Source organism: Lineus longissimus, chromosome 3, assembly GCF_910592395.1.
Source record: "Lineus longissimus chromosome 3, tnLinLong1.2, whole genome shotgun sequence".
Lineage (NCBI taxonomy): Eukaryota > Metazoa > Nemertea > Pilidiophora > Heteronemertea > Lineidae > Lineus > Lineus longissimus.
In genome coordinates, this window is record NC_088310.1 from 24,760,839 (window position 1) to 24,785,820 (window position 24,982).

Below are 24,982 nucleotides of genomic sequence, written 5' to 3' on the forward strand. Positions count from 1 at the left end.
TACCCGATAGAAGACGAGAATAAGCATATTCAAGATATTCCAATAAACAGCCAGTATTGGGAGCTCCAACTGCCAGAGAAATGTCTCCTGTCACTTCGTGCACCAGGGCACTGCTGGATCTAGATAAGGAATGCCATGAGCCTTATCTCCCCTGGGCATCGCTTTTCCCAATGATGCTCAAAATGGATGGATATATTGTACGCCCGTGTCAAATATGTGACATATTCTACCATATATTGAAGATACTATGAGTCTGCTCATGCACATGTACACGTTGTGCTACATCTGATGTTCTCTGTTAATGTAATCAAGTAATCCACTTCACTATACTCAATGAATTGATTACAAGCCATATGAGGTGATCGAAATACTGACAATTTTTCTCAGTCATTTTAGGCTTTTTTACACGCACCACATTTTTTTGGTGATGCGGACTCTTACATGTTTAAGTGTACCAATTATCATGAATATTTCATCCATTTCTCCTCACCACAGCTGCAGCTAGTCTCGATGGAGTTCCCATTGTTCTCTAGAGTGGCTAACATATGGTTACAAGATTAACCTCTGCCTTATAACCAAATATTATGTATCACAGGCAACGATTTTTGAATCCATTGAAGAAGTCCCAAGTGGGTGCTGTTATCATAGATGTTGGTGATGCATTGGTGATCACAGTTGGTTGGACGAGCTGATGAACAAATATTTTTTTAACAAATTTTTTTAGCAAGATTGTTTTCATATTTCAGAGTCAGTTCAAAATTCTGAAAGATTTTCAAAGAAAAAAAGTTTTGGGACTGATTATGTTGTTTCATTTTGAGGAGAAAAAACAGAAGTGAAAAAAATATTTGGACTTAGAAATTTTTTCAGTGTTAGGGTTAGGGTTAGCAGAAAAAAAATTCAAAATTCTGAAAAATTTGCAAAGCCAAAATTTTTTGGGGCTGATGATGTTTCTTCACTTTGAGCAGAAAAAAACAAGTGAAAAAAATATTTGGACTTTGAAAAAATATTTCGTCTTTAGTATGACAAATTAATTGCCGCAATCAATTTTTAGAAACAGAAATCATGGCAGCATTCATCTTTTCAGTTCTCATCATTCCACAATTTAGAATGCTCAATGTGTTCGGTGATAAACGTTGCCTGACTTAATGCTTGAATGCGTGATTGCTTGAATTTTTTCAAAAGTTTTCAATTTCAATTGTTTAAATCAACGGAATGATCACGGTTTACTGTGTATTCAGAAAAATGAACCATATGTTTAAAGTGAGGTACACTCTCTCTTTAGCATGTTTAGCATTGATTATGATGTCAGGGATCATATTGTTGTATCATATGAAACTACTACATCAGGATTTTAAAATCAACTCTATGTTGAAAGTTGTTTTGTCTGCACTCGTGCTTATGGCAGAACATGTTCTAATATCATTTAAAAATATTATATAGAACATGTCTTGCCATGGGCATTGAAAGTGATACATCTAACAACTTGACGGCTGCTTTTGAAAGTGAAGATGGAATCAGTTGCTTCAGTTTGGGTTGTGTGATGTGGTATACTTGTATTTTGTACATGTTTTCCGACATTGTTAGTTAGAGCATCGTTGTGTTATGAGCTAATTTTTACTGATTCGATGATTTGGCTCGAGGCAACATTTTTCTTCTTTATGTATTGCTTATCAGCAAATGGGGGGAAACTGGAATGAAGCTATTGACTAACCATAGGCCTGGGCAATCGAGCACTATATAGAGGAGCGCACCTGAGTAAATTGTTGAACAATCGGGCTGCTTTGCACCTGCATGCCCATTGGATGCATTGTTTTTACCAAGTACCAAGGATCATTTGCACTGTGGGAAAATGTCTTGATGGGTGTTTGTAAACTTCCGACCGCCAGCTGAACTAATTTATATTACACTATTGTTTGAAGGATAATGTACTATGTAGTATGATTCTGATATTTGCTGGCCTGAGTGTGTAAATTGGCAGAAGAACACCAGTTTTGTTAAAGTCCTCAATTTTCATTCTTTACAAATTCGTTTTGGCTGGTCTAACATTTGCCAATTTCTGAAACTTTGTAATTGATGCAAGAATTAATGAGCAACAGTTTCTCGAATGTGGCAAGCTTAAAGTATTGTTTGTTTATTGATACAACATGAATCTTTAATTCTTGAATTGTTTCTGAGGAAGTTTTTTTCTCCCCTGGCATTTTTGCCAAGAATGCTTTAGGGAGTTTTTAGTGTTTTATCATGTACATAACAGTGAATAATATAATACCTTTAAACAATTGATGATATCTATCACTGCATCCTATTGTTTAGATTTGCATAGCAATGTCACCCTTGGGGCATATGGAAGTGTAGCATTCAAATTCATCAAATCTTCGCTCATGATGATGGTGATAAAACTATTTTTATGTTTACTGCATGAAAGTAACAATGTCATGAGCCGAACATCATCAGAGGAGTATTGGCACTGGCTTATCTTCCAACCCTTCGTGCCAGTGAGTCTTGCTGCTGCCATCATATTGTGCTTGCCAACTGGAACTGCTGACCCGTGCCAGATTTGCGAAGTAAACTCCAGAACTGGAAAGTTCCCCTACTCTGCAAAACATGTCAAGCAGTACTGGGACCAGAGAAGGCAAAGTCAAGAGCATCATAATATGAAATCCAAGAACTAATATTGCACTAAAGTGACCATACATATCATTTGAGTAGCACCATCCAGTCCAGAGAAGGATCACTCATTCAAAACCAAGAGCTCCCAACTTGGTGGTATTGGTGCAATATCGAATGGTCTGAATCCGATATGTTTAAATAACCCATAAATCAAGAGATAATGGCTTGTGGTGGCAGGTATGAAGTGCAACTACTAGTACCAGATTGGCGCTGAGAAAATGGGATCAGAAAATGGAGGCAAAATTGGCTGACATGGAAATGTAATCTTGTTGATATGAATAACTTGGTCAACCAGAGTTGATCAAGTTTATTTATTGTTGTGTTCAAATAATCTTATTTGGCCTTGACAATGCTCGATAGTTTCTAATTCTGTCTTGTTTGGTGGTTCACTGGTTTCTTTCTTTGATACACTCAGCTTGATGCGGTCACTTGCATAAAACAACCAACCTCCACAGGATATTCCCAACAAAGATATCACCTTGCAGTTGATATTATAGACATATCATTCTTTCATTCCATTGTTGTTGTTGTCTTCAAAGTCATGTGAACAAAATATTGTGGATGCGAGTTTTTCCACACCAATCTCAGATTTCCAAGGCACTCTTGTCATACACAGCAGTATCCATGCAGCTTAGCCTTTCTCCACAGACAGTAGGACGCTAGGTTTGTTTTTCATAAAGATCTTATCTCTGGTGAACATGGTGAATATGGCAGGCAAAATTATTTGCCTTTGGTTCATTTGATCAAAACAGATGAGGCCCAAACAGATCATATTGAACCTCACAAAAAATATCTTCCCACTTCTTTGCTGGTTCCCAATGATATACTCCAGTTTCAGCGATGTAAGACCACTTCAATGGCTACAACGAACTGGACTCAAAGGTTAACAATGTGATAACATGACCATCAAACAACTGCGAACCACCCATTCATCTCTTACCCATTTGAATTTGCTGACTCGCATCGAACAAAGTTGTGCATAATATCAGGTCAGGCTTCGCTTGGATATTCAGAATCAGACTTAGATTGATGAAACTAGAGTATCTCTGCAGCTTCTTCTCTTCTATTACTTTGTCTTTTGCAAGAGTGTGTATCACTGCAGTTGTCAGTATGTGGCCTGGCAATATCTACTGCTTGATTGAGTGATTTCTGTAGTCATTATATTGCATGTATCCCACATATATCTTATAACCTCAAATGATCAACAAGCATCGCAGACTTTGCCTTGTTGATCCTTATGGATTGATTTATAGTGAGCTTTAAACTAGATTGCATGTTGCATACTCATTTCACTTCTGAATTATTACTGAGTGTAGGATGTTCAATCAAATTGAAATTGATTCTCAGGAAGCCAGCAGTCACATTAGTTATGTCAGTCAGGTGGTAATCAGGATGCTGATATTAATATAAATGCCAATCACATTTTATAAATGAGATCCTACATCCGATCTTCCGCTGATTATCCTTCTCTTGGGAACTATTTGACAGAGCAATGTACATTCGACGGTGCCACTATTAAGTACATTGGACCGTTGAATGAGGAGTTGTAAACACTTTAGCGTGTTGACGATGATCAACTTATTGACAACTTGAGAATTTGCCAGGATGTTGAGAACAAGGTTGCCTCACCGTTTCTTTCTTTAAATTTCTGTGGCCAAGCTCTTTGTGTGGTAGCAGGGATTAACCATGTTACGGTATATGTTTCACTGCGTTACATGGTTGCTTAGGCTTTCTCCAACGTCATTCACAGCAGTGACATGAACTGGATAAAGTGGGATCAGACAGATCAGTGTTCCCCAAAATATCTGTTGTCTCTAAGTAACAAGCTGATGGATAGAGGCCACACCTTTCTGATCCTATTACCCTTATTATATCAAAACACTACAGGAACTGAGGAAATCACACATCGGTAAATTGGCTGTCAATCATCCTGTCCTATTAGAAGACCAATCAATGCCATTTACACAGCCCATCGACAGCATCCTTGACTACTGTACCAACTATTGTTAAAATACATTCTGATGATCCACTTGTACATTAACCACACTGAATATAACACTAGCAGTGCGCGACCACATCAGCTATATTGATTGCCGCAGAATCAGGAACCGACTATATCATACGGCCGTTTCTCATTGGGCTGTTCTCGTGTCTCCGAGTGACTAGTGCGTACATTGTCTTGATAGTCTGCTCCCTGCCGCACCAAACGACACACCGGCTACATCACGGCAATCACATTTCGTTAGCTACCAGCTAACATCGTAGGATCAGATTCTGATATTCTAGACAAGAGGAAACTTATTAGTTATTGTGTCATATTTTGGACTACAGGGATTCAATTGTGGTGGTTTTATTACGCTGTTCATGGCCTGGCACCATGACGGATAAAATTGACATCGTGCAGTATATACTTTTCACGCTTATTCTCTGCCACACCATTAGTGAGTATAAATTAGATTTTCAGGTCACTTGTTATTCTCTACGACTAGTTTAAGCGACTTTTTATAGGTAATGACTTAATAAGGAAATAAATATAAGCAATAAGGTTAAAGTCCGGTAATTTCATGAGAGTATCAAAAATTTCCATTGACGTTGGCACTAATCTTTTTACGCCTTCTATTCCAAATCAATGTTAATTCATGAAAATATAACCAGTATCCGGAGATGGGCAGTCAACCATTGTTGTTTTTCCCCTGGATTTAGTTTAAATTCACCGAATTATAACCAGGCTATTTTCTTTCCACGCGCTGTTGCGTTATGATACTGTATGATAATGGCTTCCTTTTTGACTAAACATGGTTTATCGCTCCTGGCTTAAAACCCAGTCATGCATCCCTATTAGCAAATTTGATGTGGTGTGACTTTCAAAGCTGTAAGAAATTTTGTCATGATGTTTTGAATGCCACAATGGCTGTTCTCTTTCTTGATAATTCCCTCGTGGTAATGATTTATGATCAACATTTGGACAACCAAGATAACAGAACCGATGTGATATCACAAAAATGAGAATTCGTTTCACACCCCAAATCTCTCATTTTCAAGAGCTCCGGTAACGTAAACCATAAAATGTCTTCTTCTATTCAATTTTTCAATTCACAGCAAAGAGCAGCCATGGAAAGACGTAACAATTGTTCTTATCATTGCTCTTTGGCACAGAAAGAGATTCTGTCGTGCTTATACTTTCAGTTTGTCCCAAATTGGTCTTTTGAGGACAAAGTCACAACCAGAATGCACGGATAAGATCAGTTAAAGTGTAATGTTTTATCACGACAGTAAATCTTCCGGTCGTGGTCTGGTATTATGGAACTTTCTTCAAAGCAAATGCATTAGTAGATGTATCCTCTGGTTCTTTGAATACAATATAGCTTTGTCCCTTATAAGAAACTCAGGAAGTTGTCTCCTTTATATTCATGTCCTCAAGACCAGGACCAGCCATGACAGGAAGGAAACAGGAAGCGATATATACCTAAAAGGTCAACTGGCACTTTATATAGTTTTACTAAGTTGATACATATACAGTAAGGTCAGATTCCACTGCAGCAGTTTACCGTAATGGTTCTACGGCTTCGACAGGCTTTGTGGTGAGTTACCATTGTGAAGCCAACAATCTGCATTGAAAATAATCCAACGCCTGTGAAAGCCACATGGTTTCTTGCTTTCCTTGCTGTAGTGAAAACTGGCAATTATGAATTAATTTCACATCTAACCAATCTATGTGATGTTCTGATAACTACATTATCACTATCGAGATGATTCTTAAACATTTCATCGTATAGTTGTCAAAAGAGCACAGATATATCCACTCCCACAAAATGTTCACTTTAGTGGTTAGATATGCCCAAACAACCACCTGTCCATGTTGGTCAGTCATTAGGAAACATGGGTAAAGCCTGTGTTCGGGCAAACTGTTGTTTTCAGATTGGTCCAATAAGACTTTTATTGCCTCGGAAGCTGATAATAGCTGCGCTTACACCACGAAATATTGGTGGACCAATTGCACTTACACCACCACATTGCCGCGACAAATTGGTTCGGCAATCCATTGCCGATACAAATTGCCGAGCGAATTTGTCCCACCAAGCTTGATGGTCCAAATTCGCCCGGCTTGTTAAAAGCTCGGCTTTGTCGTGGTGTAAGCGCAAATGGATCGGCAATTAGCTAGTTAGATGGTTCGGCTCCAGGCGGCGCTTTCGAAATGGCGCTTTCTTCCTTGGCTTTCTGCGTTCTGCTTATTGTTTGCGCGCCATCTGTAGCCGGATTTTATAACTAGCTACAGCGCTGGTGTAAGCGCTTGGTGGATTTTCGATGGTGCGGCATTGGTTCCCGAACCAAGATTGGTGGTCCATTTTCAGGTGGTGTAAGTGCGGCTCATGGCAGTGGGAATATGTCTGAATATCTCTGTGTGTAAAGTGATAGGGCATCTGATGGCCAAGGAAAGCTATACCTGGGAATGGAACGTGACACACGTTTGGGTGTGGGTTGTACTGTCAATGTGTGTTTTTTCCAGTCAAGGAACTTGACATATGGGTAGGTGTGGGCTGTGTCAATGGGCTTGACAAAGCAGAATATTTTTTGTACTGTCAATGTGTGCATCACACAGCAGATAGGAGAGTTGTCACTGTGATTGGCATTGTATGTGTGGTCACCAAGGAATGAAACCTAGGAATGCCAACTTGACAGACATGTGGGTGTGGTTTGTGTCATGATGCAGCATCTTTGGTGCTGTCAGTATATCCATTTTCCTACACAGTAGAAATAGGTAATGGGATTGCAGTAGTAAATAAAAATGTAGGTGTATCTAGATAATGCTAAGGAGTGTTATTGGCTCTGACATCATTTTGCACAAGTGATATCATCTCTCTTGTACATGTAATGGAAAGGGACAGGTTCTTTACCTTTGTCCATTGTCATGTTTAGTTTTTCCATAATTCATGTAACATTTGTATCATCTTAGACAGAATAAGTCACTTAAAGGTCAACGCATGAAAAGATAGGCATAAAGATTTGTAGCCTGTTGTATCTTTTGCGGGGAACCACTATGATAGTGGCATAATTCAAAGTTTATTTCTGTAATGAGGTGTGATTCAGTGTGCTAACATATGGCCTTTAAGACACATTCATAAGTATGACAAGTCTGCTATTTTAATCTACTGCATGCATGCAATGACTTAAGAAGATCAAGGTTATGGGTTTACCAGTGAGATGCGTGGGTTTTCTGGTGAAAGATTTGTGGGTTTCGTGAAAAATGGTCCATTGTTGGGATTTTGCCATTAAGATTACAGTCACAAGCAAACATAATCACTACCTTGATTATTTGGGGCCAAGACGTGTTATAGAGCAGTATAAGGTGTTTTCTCGTGTATGTGTCTCTGGTTGCTTTTTCCCTGGTTTCCTCTTGGCCTTGGCCGCTTCCGATTACCAGCCGATCTCCTTGATCTCTCAAGCTAATAATGTCCTGACACTTGATTGCTTTCCTCCATGTGTGATTAACCGGAAGAGCTGGATTTGTTGGCTTAGATAAGATGATGGTCATTATAAGATATCTATTCAACCCTAACTAGAACTGTCACTGCTGTGCACTCTCCAGTGTAAAGTGTATATGTTTCTTAGTTTAATTTTCATGAAACAGACTAAGATGATGGTGACTTCTTTTTCTTCCACCTTCAGCCTGCCTGTACTGTATCTGCAGTCCTGTGGCAGAGATGACTTTTATGTGACCAATTCACATTTAACTTGTTTATTGTGGTCTATATGAAGACTAAAGAGCTTAAAAGAGTTGTCTTTGAGACGCCCTGTATAAGCACAATTGTTGCATCTATGTACTTCCTGGATTCATAAGTGTATATTATTGTTTTCCAAGATCTCAAGCAAACTTGACTTGGGAAGTTTAATAAAACTTGAGATTACTGAAAATCTGAGTGCAAACACTTGTTCCCATGCAAAATAGAATTCTGAAGTATCGAGTTTGATAAGACATAATGGATGTGCCACTCGAAGACTTGTTAGAGTGACATTTCAAGAGCTATCTTTATGTTGCATGATACTGAAATTTACCCAGGAGATGAATACACAAGTGTGCAGGAAGCCATTTCGAGCTATTCAACATGTTTGATGCTCAAGCAAGGAGTGGAGGGAATACTGTTGTTGTTCTAGATTGTAGACTGTAATTTCAGCATTACCATTCACATTATTCTTGTTTTAATGCGTTGCTAAGTCGATGGGCTTTGATATCTCATCCATGAAGTCTTTAAAAATGCAGACTGGTAGCATCAAGTTTCTTCGAAATGGAGCCTCTGGTAGCTGTGCCCCTCTTTTCATAATCATCATTTCAACAGAAAAAGACATTTTGACGAGATGTGTCTTTTTCACAAGAATGCCAAATATTGCTAAAAGGGAAAATTAATCAACCATTTTGAAGATAAGGTGTGAATCATATTCCTGTGCCAATGTTGCTGGAAGCAGTGAGGAGATACAGTTGTCAATAATACTGTCATTATAATGGCATAATATCATGGTGGCATCCTTTTATCACGTACATTGTTCAAAAGAAAAAGGAACAGAATCTCTGTCTCACATTGCTGACAAGATAGGTGCTGGGGGACTAAATTGATGGACTTCTATACTTGACAAAGCGAGTGTTTCGTGATGTTATGGGTAACTTCAGAAACTTCACAAGCCAATTAAGACATATGTCTGACTTGAAAAACATGATTTTTCGCATTAATAAATAGCCTAAATAGTCGACAGTTGTGAGAAATAACTGGCTGCAGCAGGAAACGGAAACAAAAATTAATAGCTGTAATAACCATTGCTGTCAAGAAAACCGAAATTAGTTATACATTTATTCATTGAGTCTTATTGCTTCATACTCCTAATGGGATTACTGTGGATAATCTTAATGTGTTGTTGTTCCTGTCTTTCAGGATACTTTTGTCAGTAACACAGTAATGCGTTTTCTCTTGTTGGATATAACGTCGGTAAAAGAAAAGTATGCCATTGGTGGCATTGCCGAGGGGATATCCATTTCAACTTTTTACCTCGATGGAGGATTATCATTAGCTTTTAATAAATACATTTTGCCTTTGAAAGTTGCTGTAATTGATGATGATAATAAAAATTCTCTTAGCACATTTCCCAAGTGAGTCACTGTTGCGCCTACCACAATCTCGTGACCAAAACGTTAAATACGTCCCTGCTCACCCACTTCTTTTCTTGTGGCCTAGAGTGATTCCTTAAAGCTTTCACTGGATCTGTTTCAGGTGGGCTCACAGGATTGGTAGGTACGAATTCACAGAGTGCATTTTATGAAAAGCTGATGCATGTTTCCAAGGCATTAGCACTTTCTGGGTAGGGTTTGTCCACAATGAATGTGTGCCAGTTTAAATCTAGTTTGGATAAATTTGAAATTCAATATTTTCTCTTTAGAAATTGCATCCACTTCCTTCCCAAACCCCATCTTAAATTCTGAATGCTTTTCTAGTCTTGGTCAAGTTGCCATTCTTCCAGTTTCCAACCAATTATTACTTCCCCATTTTGAAATCTTTAGAAGTAAACATATGGAAATCGAATTTCTCTCATATCCAATTTTATAGTCCTTAATTATAGTCCGGGATTATAGGAACAGCAGCAAGTTCTGTTGTTAACAAAATTCCCCATCTCTTTCATGCCCATTTTCATTTCATCATTTATCCCTCAAATACAGGCCAACTGGGTATGCGAGAGCGATCCATATGCTGCACAATTGCCTCAGTTTTTAAGACTTGTAACCTTGGGTGTTTTCCAGCTTATTTACTGATACTTTCTTCACGTTCGGGGCTAATTTGTCTCTACCGTGTTTTAAAGAACGTGCAGGCAGTTTTCAAGATCCTATAATTTTTTTTATGGATATGTAGAAGCATGCGATAGAGATTTTTTGTTGACACCGAGATACGGTATGTGTAATAAGTTTAATCAGTTCACCCAACTATCATCTCTAATCTTTTCGCATGCGGTGTCTAGTGGTGTAGAAGGCACTTAACTTATGAAAGCCTTGAAAAAGATTTCAGTAGAATCATGATATTGAGATCAGCAATTCATGAGGAACGTTCGTACTTTCTTGGCTTCCACATGACTCAACAAGTGTTCAAAAAGTTTTTGGGGTTTTCTAGTCTGATATCAACTATGGTAGAGATTGTTATCTGACTTCGCACTCTAACCCTTACCTGATCTAATCTGACCCAATTGCTTGTTTTGGCCTTGGCTGTATTTCATGGCTTTGGGCTGCTTTCAGCATTTCATGCATGTCAAAGCTTATCTCTGCATTTCATTTTGTTCATGAGATGATTTGTCTCCTAGGTACTCAGGCAAAGGGCATAGTTGCTCAGTCAACGTAAGCAGTAACATTGGCGTTAGTCATAACGAAACTATTGTAAAAGAAATTTACTGAAGGAGATAAAGCTTATTTGAGCTAATGCTTACATGTTTATATCTAACGTCAATTGAGCCCAGGGCGCAGCAGCTTAAAGAAATTTGCTTTTTCATCAGATTCTAAAATATTGATCCCATCACCAGACAGCACATAGCATTCTCATCAACTGTTGACAAAGCAGTGATGTTCTACAGTAAATGTTACTTTAAAATCATTGAAATTGAAATACTCAATGAAAATCTTCATAGCTAACTCAATGAAAAAATCTCTATTTCATATACCCTTCAAATTATATCCATCTGTGTCTCTACTACATGTACTAGACAAAGTCGTGATTCCACGCCTGAGCAGTTTAGAGAGCACTTCTGTCCTATATACCATTAGACTGATTTCCCTGGTTGACCATCTTCCCTGTCTCTTTAGTATATTCGATCTAATGGCGTTATTAGTATTCATGTACTTCATTACTGAATTTCACGACTTAAGCATTGTCGAGTATTGGCATCCGGATCGGGTCTTCTCTGTTTAGATTTCATCTGTTTCTAGTAAGTGTTAGGGGACGTCACTGTTGTGACTGATAACTAGGAAAGTCACTGTCTGGATTAAGTCTGCTCTTGATACATATTAGCACGGTATCATTAGCGTACATCGCCTGGCTGATCACAACCAATTCTCTAACCCTTTATGACTGTCCCACTTGACAGATTGCAGATAGTCATCAGTTGCGAAGTATGCAAACCCGTACCAATATTTTGTTGTGAGATTGAAGATGTGTCAGAATTGTCAGCATTTCCATAAATTTTTTATGATGTATTTGGAAATCTAGAACCCTATTGGGTCCTCTTGGGGTCGATGGTTTTCATTGCTATCCCATCCACCTCTCCATTAGATGAAATATGCATAAACGACTTCATGACATCCGCACGCACTTCAGTAAAATACACAAACTTGTCATGAAATATGTATTGAGAACAGTTCATGATCGAGAGCTTTGCAACTGCCTGTAGCCAAACACAGAATGTACGTTATTCCAAGTTTAGTTTTGCCCCATCCTATGTCCTTTGTTAAAAGAAACGATACCTAATACCTAATAAATTACCGACATGCCATACTTTTGCTTACAAGTAAGCCTTTCTTAGTATCTGAAACAGGGTAATTTATTGTTTCTCCATATGATGGCAACTTGGATAATCCTCAAGCAGATAAGCCACCTTCTTACAGCAGACAATCCCAAAGCGCCATGTCTAAGGCCAGCCAGCTCAGAATTATCCGTCAATTATGGGGTTAACAATAATGAATCTCCTGACATTATCGTGATGGCTATCCTATCCGCTTGGGCACCTTCCATCCCGAGTAGGAGTGAGTAGCCAAGCTATCAATCTATGAAGCTGTAAATAGATTTGCATCGCAGATTGCTACAAGTAGCGGCTACTTTGCTAATGACATGATTTGATAAGTGAAACACTCGAGGACCACGTATACACGACATCAGCTGGTGACTTTTGTGACCTATATTGTATTTGAGACCAATAGGGGCTAATTTTAGTTTTAGAATTGAGAATACAAATTGAAAAGTTCGACACCACTGTATTTGAAGAGCAGAAACATCTTATTTCATGAATAAAGTTCGAGAAGAAAAATAAGCTAGACTCTTTGGGGATTGGAAAAGGTCAGCTGTCTGTCACTTTTCTTTGAGCTGACAAGATAATATACAAATGGCTTTTCGAAACTGCTAAAAACCAATTCAGTGAGTTGGTGGTGTCGTCTGGGCATTTCACAATTGTGGTACAGGCAGTTAACAACACAAATGATCAGGTACCTAGAACATTATTCTATAAAACATTGATTGCAGCTTAGTATTGCTACATTGCACCTCCTTCCACAGTGGTTTTGGTGTCGCAATTGTAACTGCTTGGGTTGATGGAAAATATGGAAACAGTCAAAAAGCAGTCAGAATCACCTTTCAGTGCATAGCTCAAGGTGTTCTAGAATAGAATTTGATACCTCAGTATTGGCCATCTCACCAAACACTGCCTTGGTGTAGCTGTCATTTCTCAATAACCTGTGTGACCTGAAGCAATGTGCCATAACAATGTACCTCAGTTTTCTTCTCTGTTTTCTTGATTTTCGTCTTGGTTTTCTCCACCATACTAAGTAACTAGAATAGTTTATGCTCACCAACGCACACAGACTGACATGCCGTTGCTTCAGCTATATCAATAGAAGGACTGTCACGTTTTCATTCAGTCTGTTCTTTTCTCTCGACATGCGGCATATAGATTGAGTGAAAAATACATGAGAATTAAATTCACTTTCACCGTTAGATCGATAAATATTCTAAGACTTGCGTGGACTTTTTCTGAACACTGCATGCCCTTGACTCATTTTACATTATTTCATCAGGAATTTTGATTAAATAGAGAACACTGGCACAGAGTGTCACAGAACCCCAACGGTTTTACTCCGACATTCAAGTCATTATTGACTATTGGTATGTGGGATGATTTTTTTGAATGGCTAGATGATTAAATTTGTCGATTTCCACCAAGCTTGGAGGAAGCTTTGCCATGCAGTATGAAGAGAAATTGGCTATTCATTTGAATTTCTCCAATAGTGGGCCCTAAGTAAAGCATCTTGGTTGGTCTTTCACTGCTTTCATGAGTATGCTTTCCAACTACACCAGAAACTGGAAAAACAAGCCAGTCACCATCATCTCCTCATTCAGATAATGACCTTTTCAACCCAATAAATCGCCCTCCTAAATCCCGCTCAATTGAGAAACTTGCAAACATCAATTGCTTTTGATTAGATTCGTATCCTGCGGACGTTTTACGGTTGATTTCAACCGATGTCAATTTAACTTTGGGTGAAGGGAAATTGCTTAATCGTGCTCTTGAGATTTTAAAAATAATCTTTGGTAAGAACCATACTGCTCGGGAGTTCACCTAGATCAGCCTTTGTCATCTTAGTTGCTTAAGAAACATCAGAAACCCGGTTTGCACTGCAGTTCTTTACATAGATCGTGATTATTGCTCCAGTGGTCCTAGACTGATTGTGTGACTTTTTTGCAAACAGTTTATTGTTTTGGGGTTCTTGCCAGATTTGTGGTAAAGATATGTTTTGCATGGGTGATGAAGTAGTTGTGATATGAGGAAAACAAGTTGGCCGACCAGGGCTTTCATGTAGTGTTGAACAACAGAACATGAATGAGTATTTTTACACAGGAAATTCCAGCAGTTGAAGCAGTCTTCCCAGCAATTTCGTATCTTCGACCAGTTAATCGTGCTTTTTTGCTACCACAGTTCCGCTGGTGCTGGCACTGGTGTTCTGGTGCTAAATCGCATTAGTATCTGTTTCAGGCAAGACATTTGAAGTAGAGGAATTGCCACCTATTTGTAATTCATATTCAGCCTGCAACGGGAAATATTTGATCAAAGAAATAATTCATCTGTCTAAGCTGCAGATGTCATATAAGGTTCTTTTGATGATGTTGAGAAATATATTATTACCACTCAAAGCCTGACTGAAGATGCTTCCTATTTGCATTGGACAAGACTAGCATACCAAGCATTGGCAAGCCATTAGCTAATGAAACACACTGCCAGCAATCAGAAAGTAAATGCGAATTAGCTCATCTCTGTTTCTTTATATTCCTTTGCTTTGTGGTGGCTTGCGATGAGGCTTGGGGAGATGTACATAGCGAGCTGGATAGATACTGATTGGTGATTGTCGCTTTTAACCCCGAGCTAGACACAATATGGGAAGCTTGAGACAATGAAAACCTGTTTCTGGACTTGAACATGTTGAAAGGAGATAAGCCAGGAACCATGGTTACCATGATGATGATGATGCTAAGCCAATTTTGTTTCTGAAAACCAGGATTATTTTCATGCATTTCAATTTCATGTTTTTCATGCCAAGTGTAATTTACAAAAAAAAATGGTGCTCTTTCATTAAATCCTAAGCCATTGCTGGTGGTTTTGCTGTCTGTTTACATTTAGTTACCTCTGAACTAACCAGATTTCCATTGTCTATCCTCCATGGGTGTTCCATTGCTATCAATATCTGATCAGTTGTCATGGAAACAATCAAATATTTCAATACATAAATGATGAGGCTGGAGGCTGGCTGAGGGTGAGCCAAGGGTCGAGCTCACGTTCGCCCCCAGTGGCACTATCGTCTCATTATTTAACTTGATCGCAAAATGATTACATCAATTTGACATTTGTCCTTGAGGGTATTGATAATGTCTTAAGACCAAAATCCCTTTCAACAAGCTATCTATTGAGCATTCCATCATGTATAACCAGGTGCACAGTTTGCAGGCTGGTAAGGTTGGATCCAAGGCATCCAGTCTCACCAAGGCCAAATTTCCTGCCTGCACTGGTATTGGTAACAATGGGTTTACACCTTAATTCTTGTAGCATTATTAACTCGTAAGAGCGCTTGGCTCATAATCAGGGGTTGTGGGTTCTACTCTCGGTACGATTACTGCTGCTACATCTTTATGTCATTAAACAAGACACCTAACGCTAAATTGCTTGATTGAGACATCACTGAGGCTCCTTGTACCTGGCGTCTTTTGCCAGGGCAACCAGAATACCCCACTAAACAAGTGAGAAATATGAGTAGCTTGCAAGGCCATTAAGTGGGATTCTCCCCATAAACAACACCTCCATGTGCGGGATGATGATGCATCATCATACACTTCTGCCTGTTTTTCTGAGCACAGACTCCCTCTTGAAGGGTGAAAAACAGGTATCGAATCAAATCTTGTGAATTCCACTTGGTTGGATCCATTTGAAATTTTGTCAATATCCTTTGTATGTGGCCATTTCCTTGTTCATGACTTATCTCAATGTTAATGATTTTCTATAGATTTCCCCTCAATCTCGATACATTGATCTGAACTTGACTGACCTTTCTTTATTTCATCTCTTACTAGCCTATACTGTTTCAATGATCCTACGGCGACTATTCTTACTAATTAGCCCAACTGTAAACCTTAACATTTTCATGGGCATTATATTATCACGTGTAATCTCGATTTGCAAAAATACAAATCACAAGAGATTTTGTTTGAGTGGAAAACACCTAAAGAAATTTCACAATCTGCCAAATGAAAATCATCAAGAAATTTATCCGAAATGGGAGAATTGCAAATATTTGATGATTTACAGAACTCAGTTTCTTCTTTTGAACTTATCTGGTTTTAGTTTCACCTAAGATTATTCTGTCCAAGTGATTTTATATTTTGGATCGATTCGTCAAAATTCTAATCATCTAGTTTAGTCCAAATTCTGTTCAATCAGTTGGATAAAGTGGAAAATATGACAAGACTGATAGGCAAATGCCAATCTATTTTGTGAATATCATTTTTACTTGCCTAATCCCCTGGATATCCAATTTTCGATTGATATTTAAGACCAGTTGGAAAAGAGTATAAAGTGGAAACCCGCTGACACGACCACTCATGGGACCGAGGTTGAATGGTCGCGTTACTGGGGTGGTCGCGTTATAGTGAAGTTGAAAATCCGGGGACAAAATGCATGATTAGGTTTTTCTGCCAAATTGTTGAACTTATTCATAAGTTCAAAATTCTGAAAAATATTCAAAATCAAAAAAATTTTGAGACTGATAATGTTTCTTCATTTTCAGCAGAAAAAAAAGTGAACAAAATATTTGGACTTAAAAATGTTTTCATCCTTCAGAGTTCAATTTCAACAATAAGTTCAAAATTCTGAAAAATTTTCAAAGTCAAACAATTTTGGGGCTGATGATGTTTCTTCATTTTTGAGCAGAAAAAAAACAAGTGAACAAAATATTTGGACTTCGAACATGAACATGAAACAGAACATTTTTGAGAAAAAAAATTGAATTATTGCGATTTTCTAATTTTTGTCCTCAAGATTTAATGCTCAAATTTAAAATGTCTCAAATAAGATTGAAATTCAATGATGGATTATTCAACACGCTTATGTCCTGTTGAGACAAGACGTCAACACTGGCCTTCATATGTCGTAAAATTGGATTTTCCAAATCCCTTGAGCATGTTTAACATATGAAAACTTAGTGTTTCTCTCCTTTCCAATGTATATCATTAGTGTATCTTAGTGTATCCTGTCAAAATGGATTACCGGTACTTGATTGGTCACAGAATGTGCACCGTTCCATGTTGTAAGCCTTGCAATTTCATGATTACTCATGGCTTCTCGCACAGGCAACAGTACAAGCTTAGCCACTTTGAAGAAAAAGCCGATCGGGCAGTATTTGAATAACTGACTGGTTTTTACTCCGATTATTGGAAAGCAATCAGAATAATATGGTAATGGATGAGAAAAGCTTTGCAGCTGAACCCAATTTTTGTGTCGATAGAACAATTTAACTGCTACACTGCTTGTAGCTGAGAGCTGATCTTGCTTATGGTTCATAGCAAAGTGGTTAGAAGTTTTTTGTGAACAGAACTGATGAAAGGCTTTGGAAACCCTCTGTAAGAAAATGTGACTAAACAGTTTCCGTGTTATCACTGACTGCTCCTTGAGGCCACCAGATTTGTAATCAGAGCATGCCAATGATTACTATGCAATGATTATCAAAGAATATTTAACTTTAATAGTAACATGAAAGAATATTTAACTTTAATAGTAATCGAATATGCTTTAGAAAACAGATTTATCCTACTGTCACATAGAATTTGAAATCTGATATGATGAAAAGTTGTGAATTAAAGATATATTATCACTTCATCATGGGGGACATTCCAGCAGCTGAGTTTGGAGAAAAAACAGTTGGTTTTCGATGTATATAGAAATAAGTAGTGATTAGAGGCATTGTGTATTTCTGTTTTCCTGATCCACCAGTCAATACAATGAACAAGTATACTTCTGTATCAACAAAATGCATTTTTTGTTGAATTCTTTTCCAATCCGCACAGTAGTAGCCTCCTCATCATTTAGGTCATTGTCTCCTTCATGTTTACTCCCACTAACAACACCTCACATCTCACCTTTTAGTGCTAACAAACAGCCACAGTCACCTAATACAGTTAGCTGAGCTGCCATAAAGATGCATGTGGCAAGCCAGATAAGTCGTTTCACAGCTACAGCTTCTGGCCATGCATCCATTGGACAGAAATGTCGATACTATTGACCAGTGGGTGGATCATCAGTCAATCCGCTTGGGGCCGAAGAAAAACGGTCGGTAGTGGATCGAAAAATTAACGCTGCCGGCAAATCGTGATAAATAATATTATGTGTTGGATTAGGGACCTTTACCTTTAAACAGTATGATTGATGGAAATGACTTTCTATATGATTGAAAAAATATCAGCCACACCCATGCTATTGTAAATGTCTTAAGATGTGCAAGATTTCAAGATGAATCACATCGAGCATTTTTTTGTGGTGTCCTACACCATGGTTGCAATTGGCAGAAATTGAAACAAATTTTCAGATTTTGGACCCGACTATGCAAGCAGATTGATTAATAACTGAGCTACAAAACAAGCCATATCAAGGAATCCACTACTCACCGGATGCAAACCCTGGAAATTTTGTTCGAACTTCTGCCGATTGTGGTGCTGATTCAAACTCCTCAAAGGTTTATTACAAGGCGATATATTATGGGCATTCTTCTACTAATTCAATTTATTGCTTTATGTTTTTTCACTGTTAATTAACTGTACTTTGCCAGCTGTGTCTTGCCAGTGTCTTCTTGCCTGATGGAAAGTGATGCGGAGTCTTGATAATGAACACTGTCTGCTCATCCAATATACTCTTAACATCCTGCAGTGCTACAAGAATGTTTCAGTGACAATTCTCCACAAGCAATATTGATCGTCCCCAGTGTTGTATATAAAAGCAATGAGAGACCATTTACAAGATGGCCGAGAGAGCGTTCATAATTCCAGCACGGTCAGCCGTCTATAACAATTTATGAGTCGCATTCAATTGGGGGGCATTATTTCACATCGGGGCATAGCTCATTAATAACTGACAAATATAGTATCGCAAATTCCTTCGCACACCCCAAATAGGAAGTTGAAATGACAGTTTTGTAGCCTTCATTAAGGGAGAGTTCTGTTACCATGGTAACCCGTTCTACTTAAGGATGGTGTCCATGTTCTCAAGTGGTGTTTAGCAGACTGTTTCGAGACTGGAGTTGATGTTTTTGCGGGTCGAGAAATGATATTGCCACGATTCTTGGCAACATTTGCCGGCTTTACGGAGCAATAATTGCCACTTGATGTCCGATCAGACGTGATACTCAGTGATAAATGTTTAACCCCTAATGGGTTGATCTGGGATTTAGGAGAAATCCTTCAAAGCACTTGTGCTGCTGAATTGCTGACTTGAAGCCCCAAATATTTTGATTTTCCAAAATCCAAGTTGTTAAACTGCTTTGGGTGCTTGGTACATTAGGCTTTCATCTTCCATCATCCCCAAACAATGCTTCAAGATGGTTATCTATTTCTGTGACAATCCAATAAAATTGAAAGGAAATAAAATCCGTTTTTGAGCGAGGAAGTTCGTGGCAGATGGATAAGAAGTTTGTTAGAGCAATTCCACCTAATCTCCCTCGGATGCTCTACCATTTTCATTTCCTGAGTTGCTGGAGTGGTGAAGGTTTGCAATGAAAACACCCTTGAACGTGGCTGTTCTGCTGACAACCTTTAGACAAACTTGATTGAAAAATGTGTTGCTTGTCTTCTGTATCTGCAGGTATAAAGGCCGAAAACCTTTGTTTTCATCGTATTTTTTTGTGCCATATGAGTTAGTAGAAATAAGTGTTGCTGTACAGTATTAACAGGTAACTTCATTGTGGTAATAATCAACCTATAGAGTACAACTACAGTAATCTTTTTACACAACAGCAATGTTGAAATTGATATTCAGTGCTCATCATAGTTTCCAAGACAGATAACTTCCTTGAGAGTGTCCACTTCCATGGTTCAGAGAGTTCCTGTCACTGAGCAGCGTAATTGTTAGTATCATCATCCATGTCCCTGTGACCAAACCAGGTGCCGCTGATTGGACCACTCAGAGCCTGTATGTCCAGGCGTAATTCTCATTACACTACACTGATTGAGAGACTGATGCTGGTGCTTTCATCTTGCTAGCAATCCTCTCCAGTTTGGCTGCTCTTTGCTCTAGAATAAATGGCCTTGTGATTGGTCTTTACTCTAGAATAAATTAATGGCCTGGTGTATTGGTCTTTCAGCCTCTATGAGATTGGTGTGATTATCCTTTTATTTGCCATGATGAGTTAGGGGATGTGCTGATCCCATGTTGACCATTTCTCCTTCCGTCTCTTTGCTTTTGTTAATTTCAGCAAGTCTTTGAGTGTCAGCTAGCACTGGTTCACTTGTTCATCATGTCTCTAAGGTCTGCTAGTCTTTGGTCTGACAAAATCACCTCTTTATCATTAGGGGTTTTCAACCTGTTATTATTGGTCAGTCTGGAGTTTGATTACAGTCATTGTAGAGTGAAAGATGGCCAGGAAGTTCTTTCATCCTTCCAAGTAAACATGATAGTGCAATTCTAATTAATCAATTTAGCAACTGAGAGTTATGTGGAACAGTACCAGGAAATATTGCTGGCCGTCAGTTACTCATACAGAGGAATGGTTTCATATGACATGTATGAGAAGATGCATCAGCAATGTACACAAAAATTCTTCTTTACCCTGATTTGTGGTAAGGAGAAATTAGCGGTTTTCTATTATCGATGACTCAGCAGTGATTACGAAACAAGATGTCCCAAAGTTAATTTACTAATTAAAATGCTGCTGCCAATTGGTGCATGAACAGACGGTGATGAGACAATAATCAGATTTGTGGTATTCTTCTTCAAATTGGGTTATTGATTGAAGATGAAATTCGATTTATGACGGGGTGTATTCATCTTTTGTGTCAAGCCGTGGGCTGTTAGCAACTTTTTAAGAAGTCTGAATGATAAATATTGGACAGATATCTGCTTCTATCTTATGGGCAGTTCTGTTATTCGCTTTTCTCTTACCATTCTAAAAGTTTCTTATTAGAGAAAAAAGTTTTTTTCTGAAAGAGTTCCTACTGCTTCCGTTCAGTGTCGTTTATGATATTCCAGTTATGCCTGTAGGATATTTCAGTAAAATGGTAGCCTTGAATGAATAAGCCAGTTACATTATTATTGTACAGAGGATTTATTCCAAACTATTCAGGCTCCAGTTAATACACAATAGAAATAAGAAGTTGTTCATGAATACAGCATGCAAATGAAAATTTGAATACTCTTGAACCTCAAGCTATTCATATGTGGTTTATAGTCCTTTTGATTTTCTGAAAAACTCTCTGAAAGGTGTTCCATTATCCTTGCCATCCCTTTGTTGGATCCCTTCAATGTTTCACAACAGATTTTAACGGAGAAACTGCTTCAGTTCCTACATGTACCGCCACTTCAGATGTTGTGTTGTTTTGACATTGAAACCTTTCATTTGCTGGGAAAGAGGTATTTTGGCAATGTAATGAATATAAGTCGGACTTGGTGATGAAAGTGTGACTATCCCATTCTCCTTAGTTCGGCTAAGTCACCTTGTATTCTTTGACTAGTTTGTCCCAAATGCCTTGTGTTCCTCTCTTGGGTATTCTCCTTTCTATCAAGTGCCTCCATATGTTTCCCTTTTCCAGCCCCAGCTTGACACTCATTACCAGTCGCATCTTTCTCCCATTCAAATCATTCTATCAGCTTGGATGAACCGAATTTAGTCCTCTGAACAAGCCAGACAATATCGTATTGATCAGAGAGGTTGAGAAATAATTAGTTCTTTATCCATCTTATAGTACTTCTCTCTTTGCCTTACCATATATATAGATATCAGTCGACAATGAATGGGTTTATATCTAAACCCGGCCCTGCAGGAGAACCTTGATATTTACCTGATCTGGCTTGAGCTAAGTTTCACTGGGGATTTTCGTCAAAATAACATCAAAACTTAATTGACTCGCAATTCTCCAGTGACATTCAGCGCCATTTGTGGCCATTAGTTTTGCTGTTAGCCTTTTGCCATAAAGGATCAGTGGTATAGTGGTTAGAGCAACAGGCTCAGGAGGTTATGGGTTCCACTTTTGAATGGATCTTCTGTTTTATCTCTGTGTCTTTGGTCAACCTGTACTTGTTTCTTGCCACCCAGGAGCCATGAAATGGATTTAAAGTCTTAAATAGTCTACAGTGTACTTGTTTTCACAACTTCTTAAACATTTTCAACAACTTGTTTCAGCCAAATGTGCCAAATGAGGAAAAACTCCTCTACAATTAGTCATGTTGACATGCTTCCTCAACAGCAGGTACACAGTTCTCATCTGCTAAATCCACTTTTAATACTTTGGAATGAATTGGAAAGTTGATGAGGCATTTAGTTTGATTTAAATTGGCCTGAAAGCCGCGTGATCGATGGGTGGTTCCAAAGAACAGGAAATGAAATATGCATGTGATGATTTTTTTAACCTCGGTGTAAGTGGTTTCTTAAGCTTTCAAGAAGTCATTACGAACATGACTAATGGTGTCGTGGACCACTGCATTTCTCAGTTTTGAAGAAAAAACTTGGCACTCTGGTTGAAAGCAATATTACAATAGAGGTCCTGACACGTTTGTTCAAGGCATGCCGACTGCACTAGCAATGCCGAAAAATCATGTTTTCTGGACAAGTTATCTTCCAATCCGGTGTCAAATTGAGTGTTCTGTGACATCAGACACATCATTACTTTGATTACAACATGTCTGACGTAACTAATGACATCACCCATAATGTCACACAACACTTGATTTGCCGAGTGATTAGAAGTTGATTGGACAAAAACATATGCTTTTTTGGCACTATGGAGTGTCATCAAACTGGGCACTGTCATCAGGCTCTAAATGAAAGTGACAAGCCATACTAAAGTTGACATTGTCGTTGCATCCAGACTTGTCCTTCGTCTGTCAGCCATGTATACGCAATCTCAGAACTGATTAGTTTATAACAGTTCTCAGCTATTCTCATGATTGATGCAGCCATCGCATGATGATATCTAAATTTCATTAAGAAGAATTTTCTTAAACAGATTTCTCGAGTGCACTCTTTGTCTTAGCATTTCTTGACAAAGTCCCCACTGCTGATACTTACTGACCACAAACAAATCCAATCAGCTCTTTAATCCTTTTCTCCTTTGATATCTTTCAGGTCCAACAACACAATGTAGTCCGGGTGCATGTGAAAATGGCGGCAATTGTGTGCAGCAATGGAATAGCTTTATCTGTGACTGTGATATGACGTCTTATTCAGGGGCAAGATGCAATGAACGTAAGTAGTACTGTTATTTCTCACTTCTCAAAAATATCTCTTTGGTGGAGGGCTCAGTGAAGCGTGCTTGGCAGACCGAAACAATGGTGGCTTAGCAACAGCCACGTGGAGAAGCCAGTGAGGCTGCCACCTTGATGCAAAGGTTGTTGGTTCCCTTCAACAGAAATGCACATTAAGGGAGGTTGTTTTTGCAAAAGCAACCACCCTATTGAAATATGGTACTTTCAAGAAATGGACATCACGTACACAATTGTGGGTAGATTATGCCCGATGGTCTTGCACGCTACCTTCATTGCAACCCTACCATTAGTGGTCACAATGTGTTTATAGGCAGCTGCCATTTAGATTTCCAAGAAAATGTCATCGTCATACCCAAAATGGCACCTCTGTGACAAGATGTAATGAGTGTGACTGTGCTCAATTAATTGGAAGTGCCGCCATACATGTATGTCCCAGTTGACTGGATATGAAGTGATACTCTAGCAGAAGATCAGAAAGCAATTTGATAGATTAAGATACTAAGCATTCATGGCAATGTCTTGCAACAGGAGCCATTGACAATAGTTAGAAAACAAAACTTCCATCTCATCGTCAGATATCTTCAGGTATATCTTCTGAAGATATATCTGAAGATATCTTCAGATATATCTGAAGATGAAGATATATCTTCAGATATATCAGAAGATATCTTCAGTTGTATCTTTTGAAGATATATCTCAAGATATCTTCAGATATATCTGCAGATAACTGAAGATATCTTCAGAAGATATCTTAAGAAGATATCTTCAGAAGATGTATCTTCAGATATATCTGAAGATATATCTGGATTTATACATATATCTTCAGATATGTTCCACGCGTGAATTTGACTCAGGAGTCAAATTCACGTGGAACATGTCGTCAGTGTTCGTCAGCAATTAAATTTTTTGAAAACTTACCACTGTGACAAGACATCAAATGAATGAACAGATATGAGAGAGAGGTAATAAAAATGGAAGTTTACGAGTGTAGTTTTCAAACTGAGTTACCGAAACCTCATAATTAAGTGACCAAATTGTTTTTGCCACTTTGGCAAAGTTAACATCTTCAGTGTGCCTGATGTACAAATCTTGGCCACAATTTCCACAGCAAATGAGATGAGAAATGTGAATAAAACAAAAATTTGAGTGAGCAATATGACATAATTTTTCAAATTAAATCTGTAATGAGGCAATTGGATCAGGTGCAGCATGTTAATTGGTTTGAAAAGTAAAGAAATGGGGGTAACATTGGGACGTGATCACTGCAGGGGTGAGTGCTTAAATCACGTAGAAAGATGAAAATTGCAAAGTGATGTGAAAGAAAGGAATTTAATTGCCTGTGTGGTCTAAAAATTTTGGTAAATTTTTTTGCCTTTTCTGGGATTTTGTTGCTTCTTGTGTTTTAAGACAGCTTATATCTTTGTTGGTGTCTCATTTTTGACAATCATGTGAATTCAAGAAAAACAGGTTTTCTTTGCACTTAATGGATTGCACACGGTAAAAAATATTGGCACCAATGACGTCAATGATGAGATTTTGCTACTGGCCTTTATTCAACATTTCATTGAAAAAT

At 38.3% G+C, this 24,982-nt stretch overlaps 1 protein-coding gene across 4 annotated transcripts in view; it reads left to right on the forward strand.

Annotated features, from left to right (window-relative positions):
- Window positions 1–24,982, forward strand: part of LOC135484320 (neurexin-1a-like) — a 372,440-nt gene that overhangs the window by 311,376 nt on the left and 36,082 nt on the right. For all 4 annotated transcript variants that reach the window (XM_064765666.1, XM_064765669.1, XM_064765667.1 and 1 more), the window contains one exon: window positions 23,270–23,389. In XM_064765666.1, the coding sequence (XP_064621736.1) occupies window positions 23,270–23,389 (120 nt within the window). The remainder of the gene's footprint in view (window positions 1–23,269; window positions 23,390–24,982) is intronic.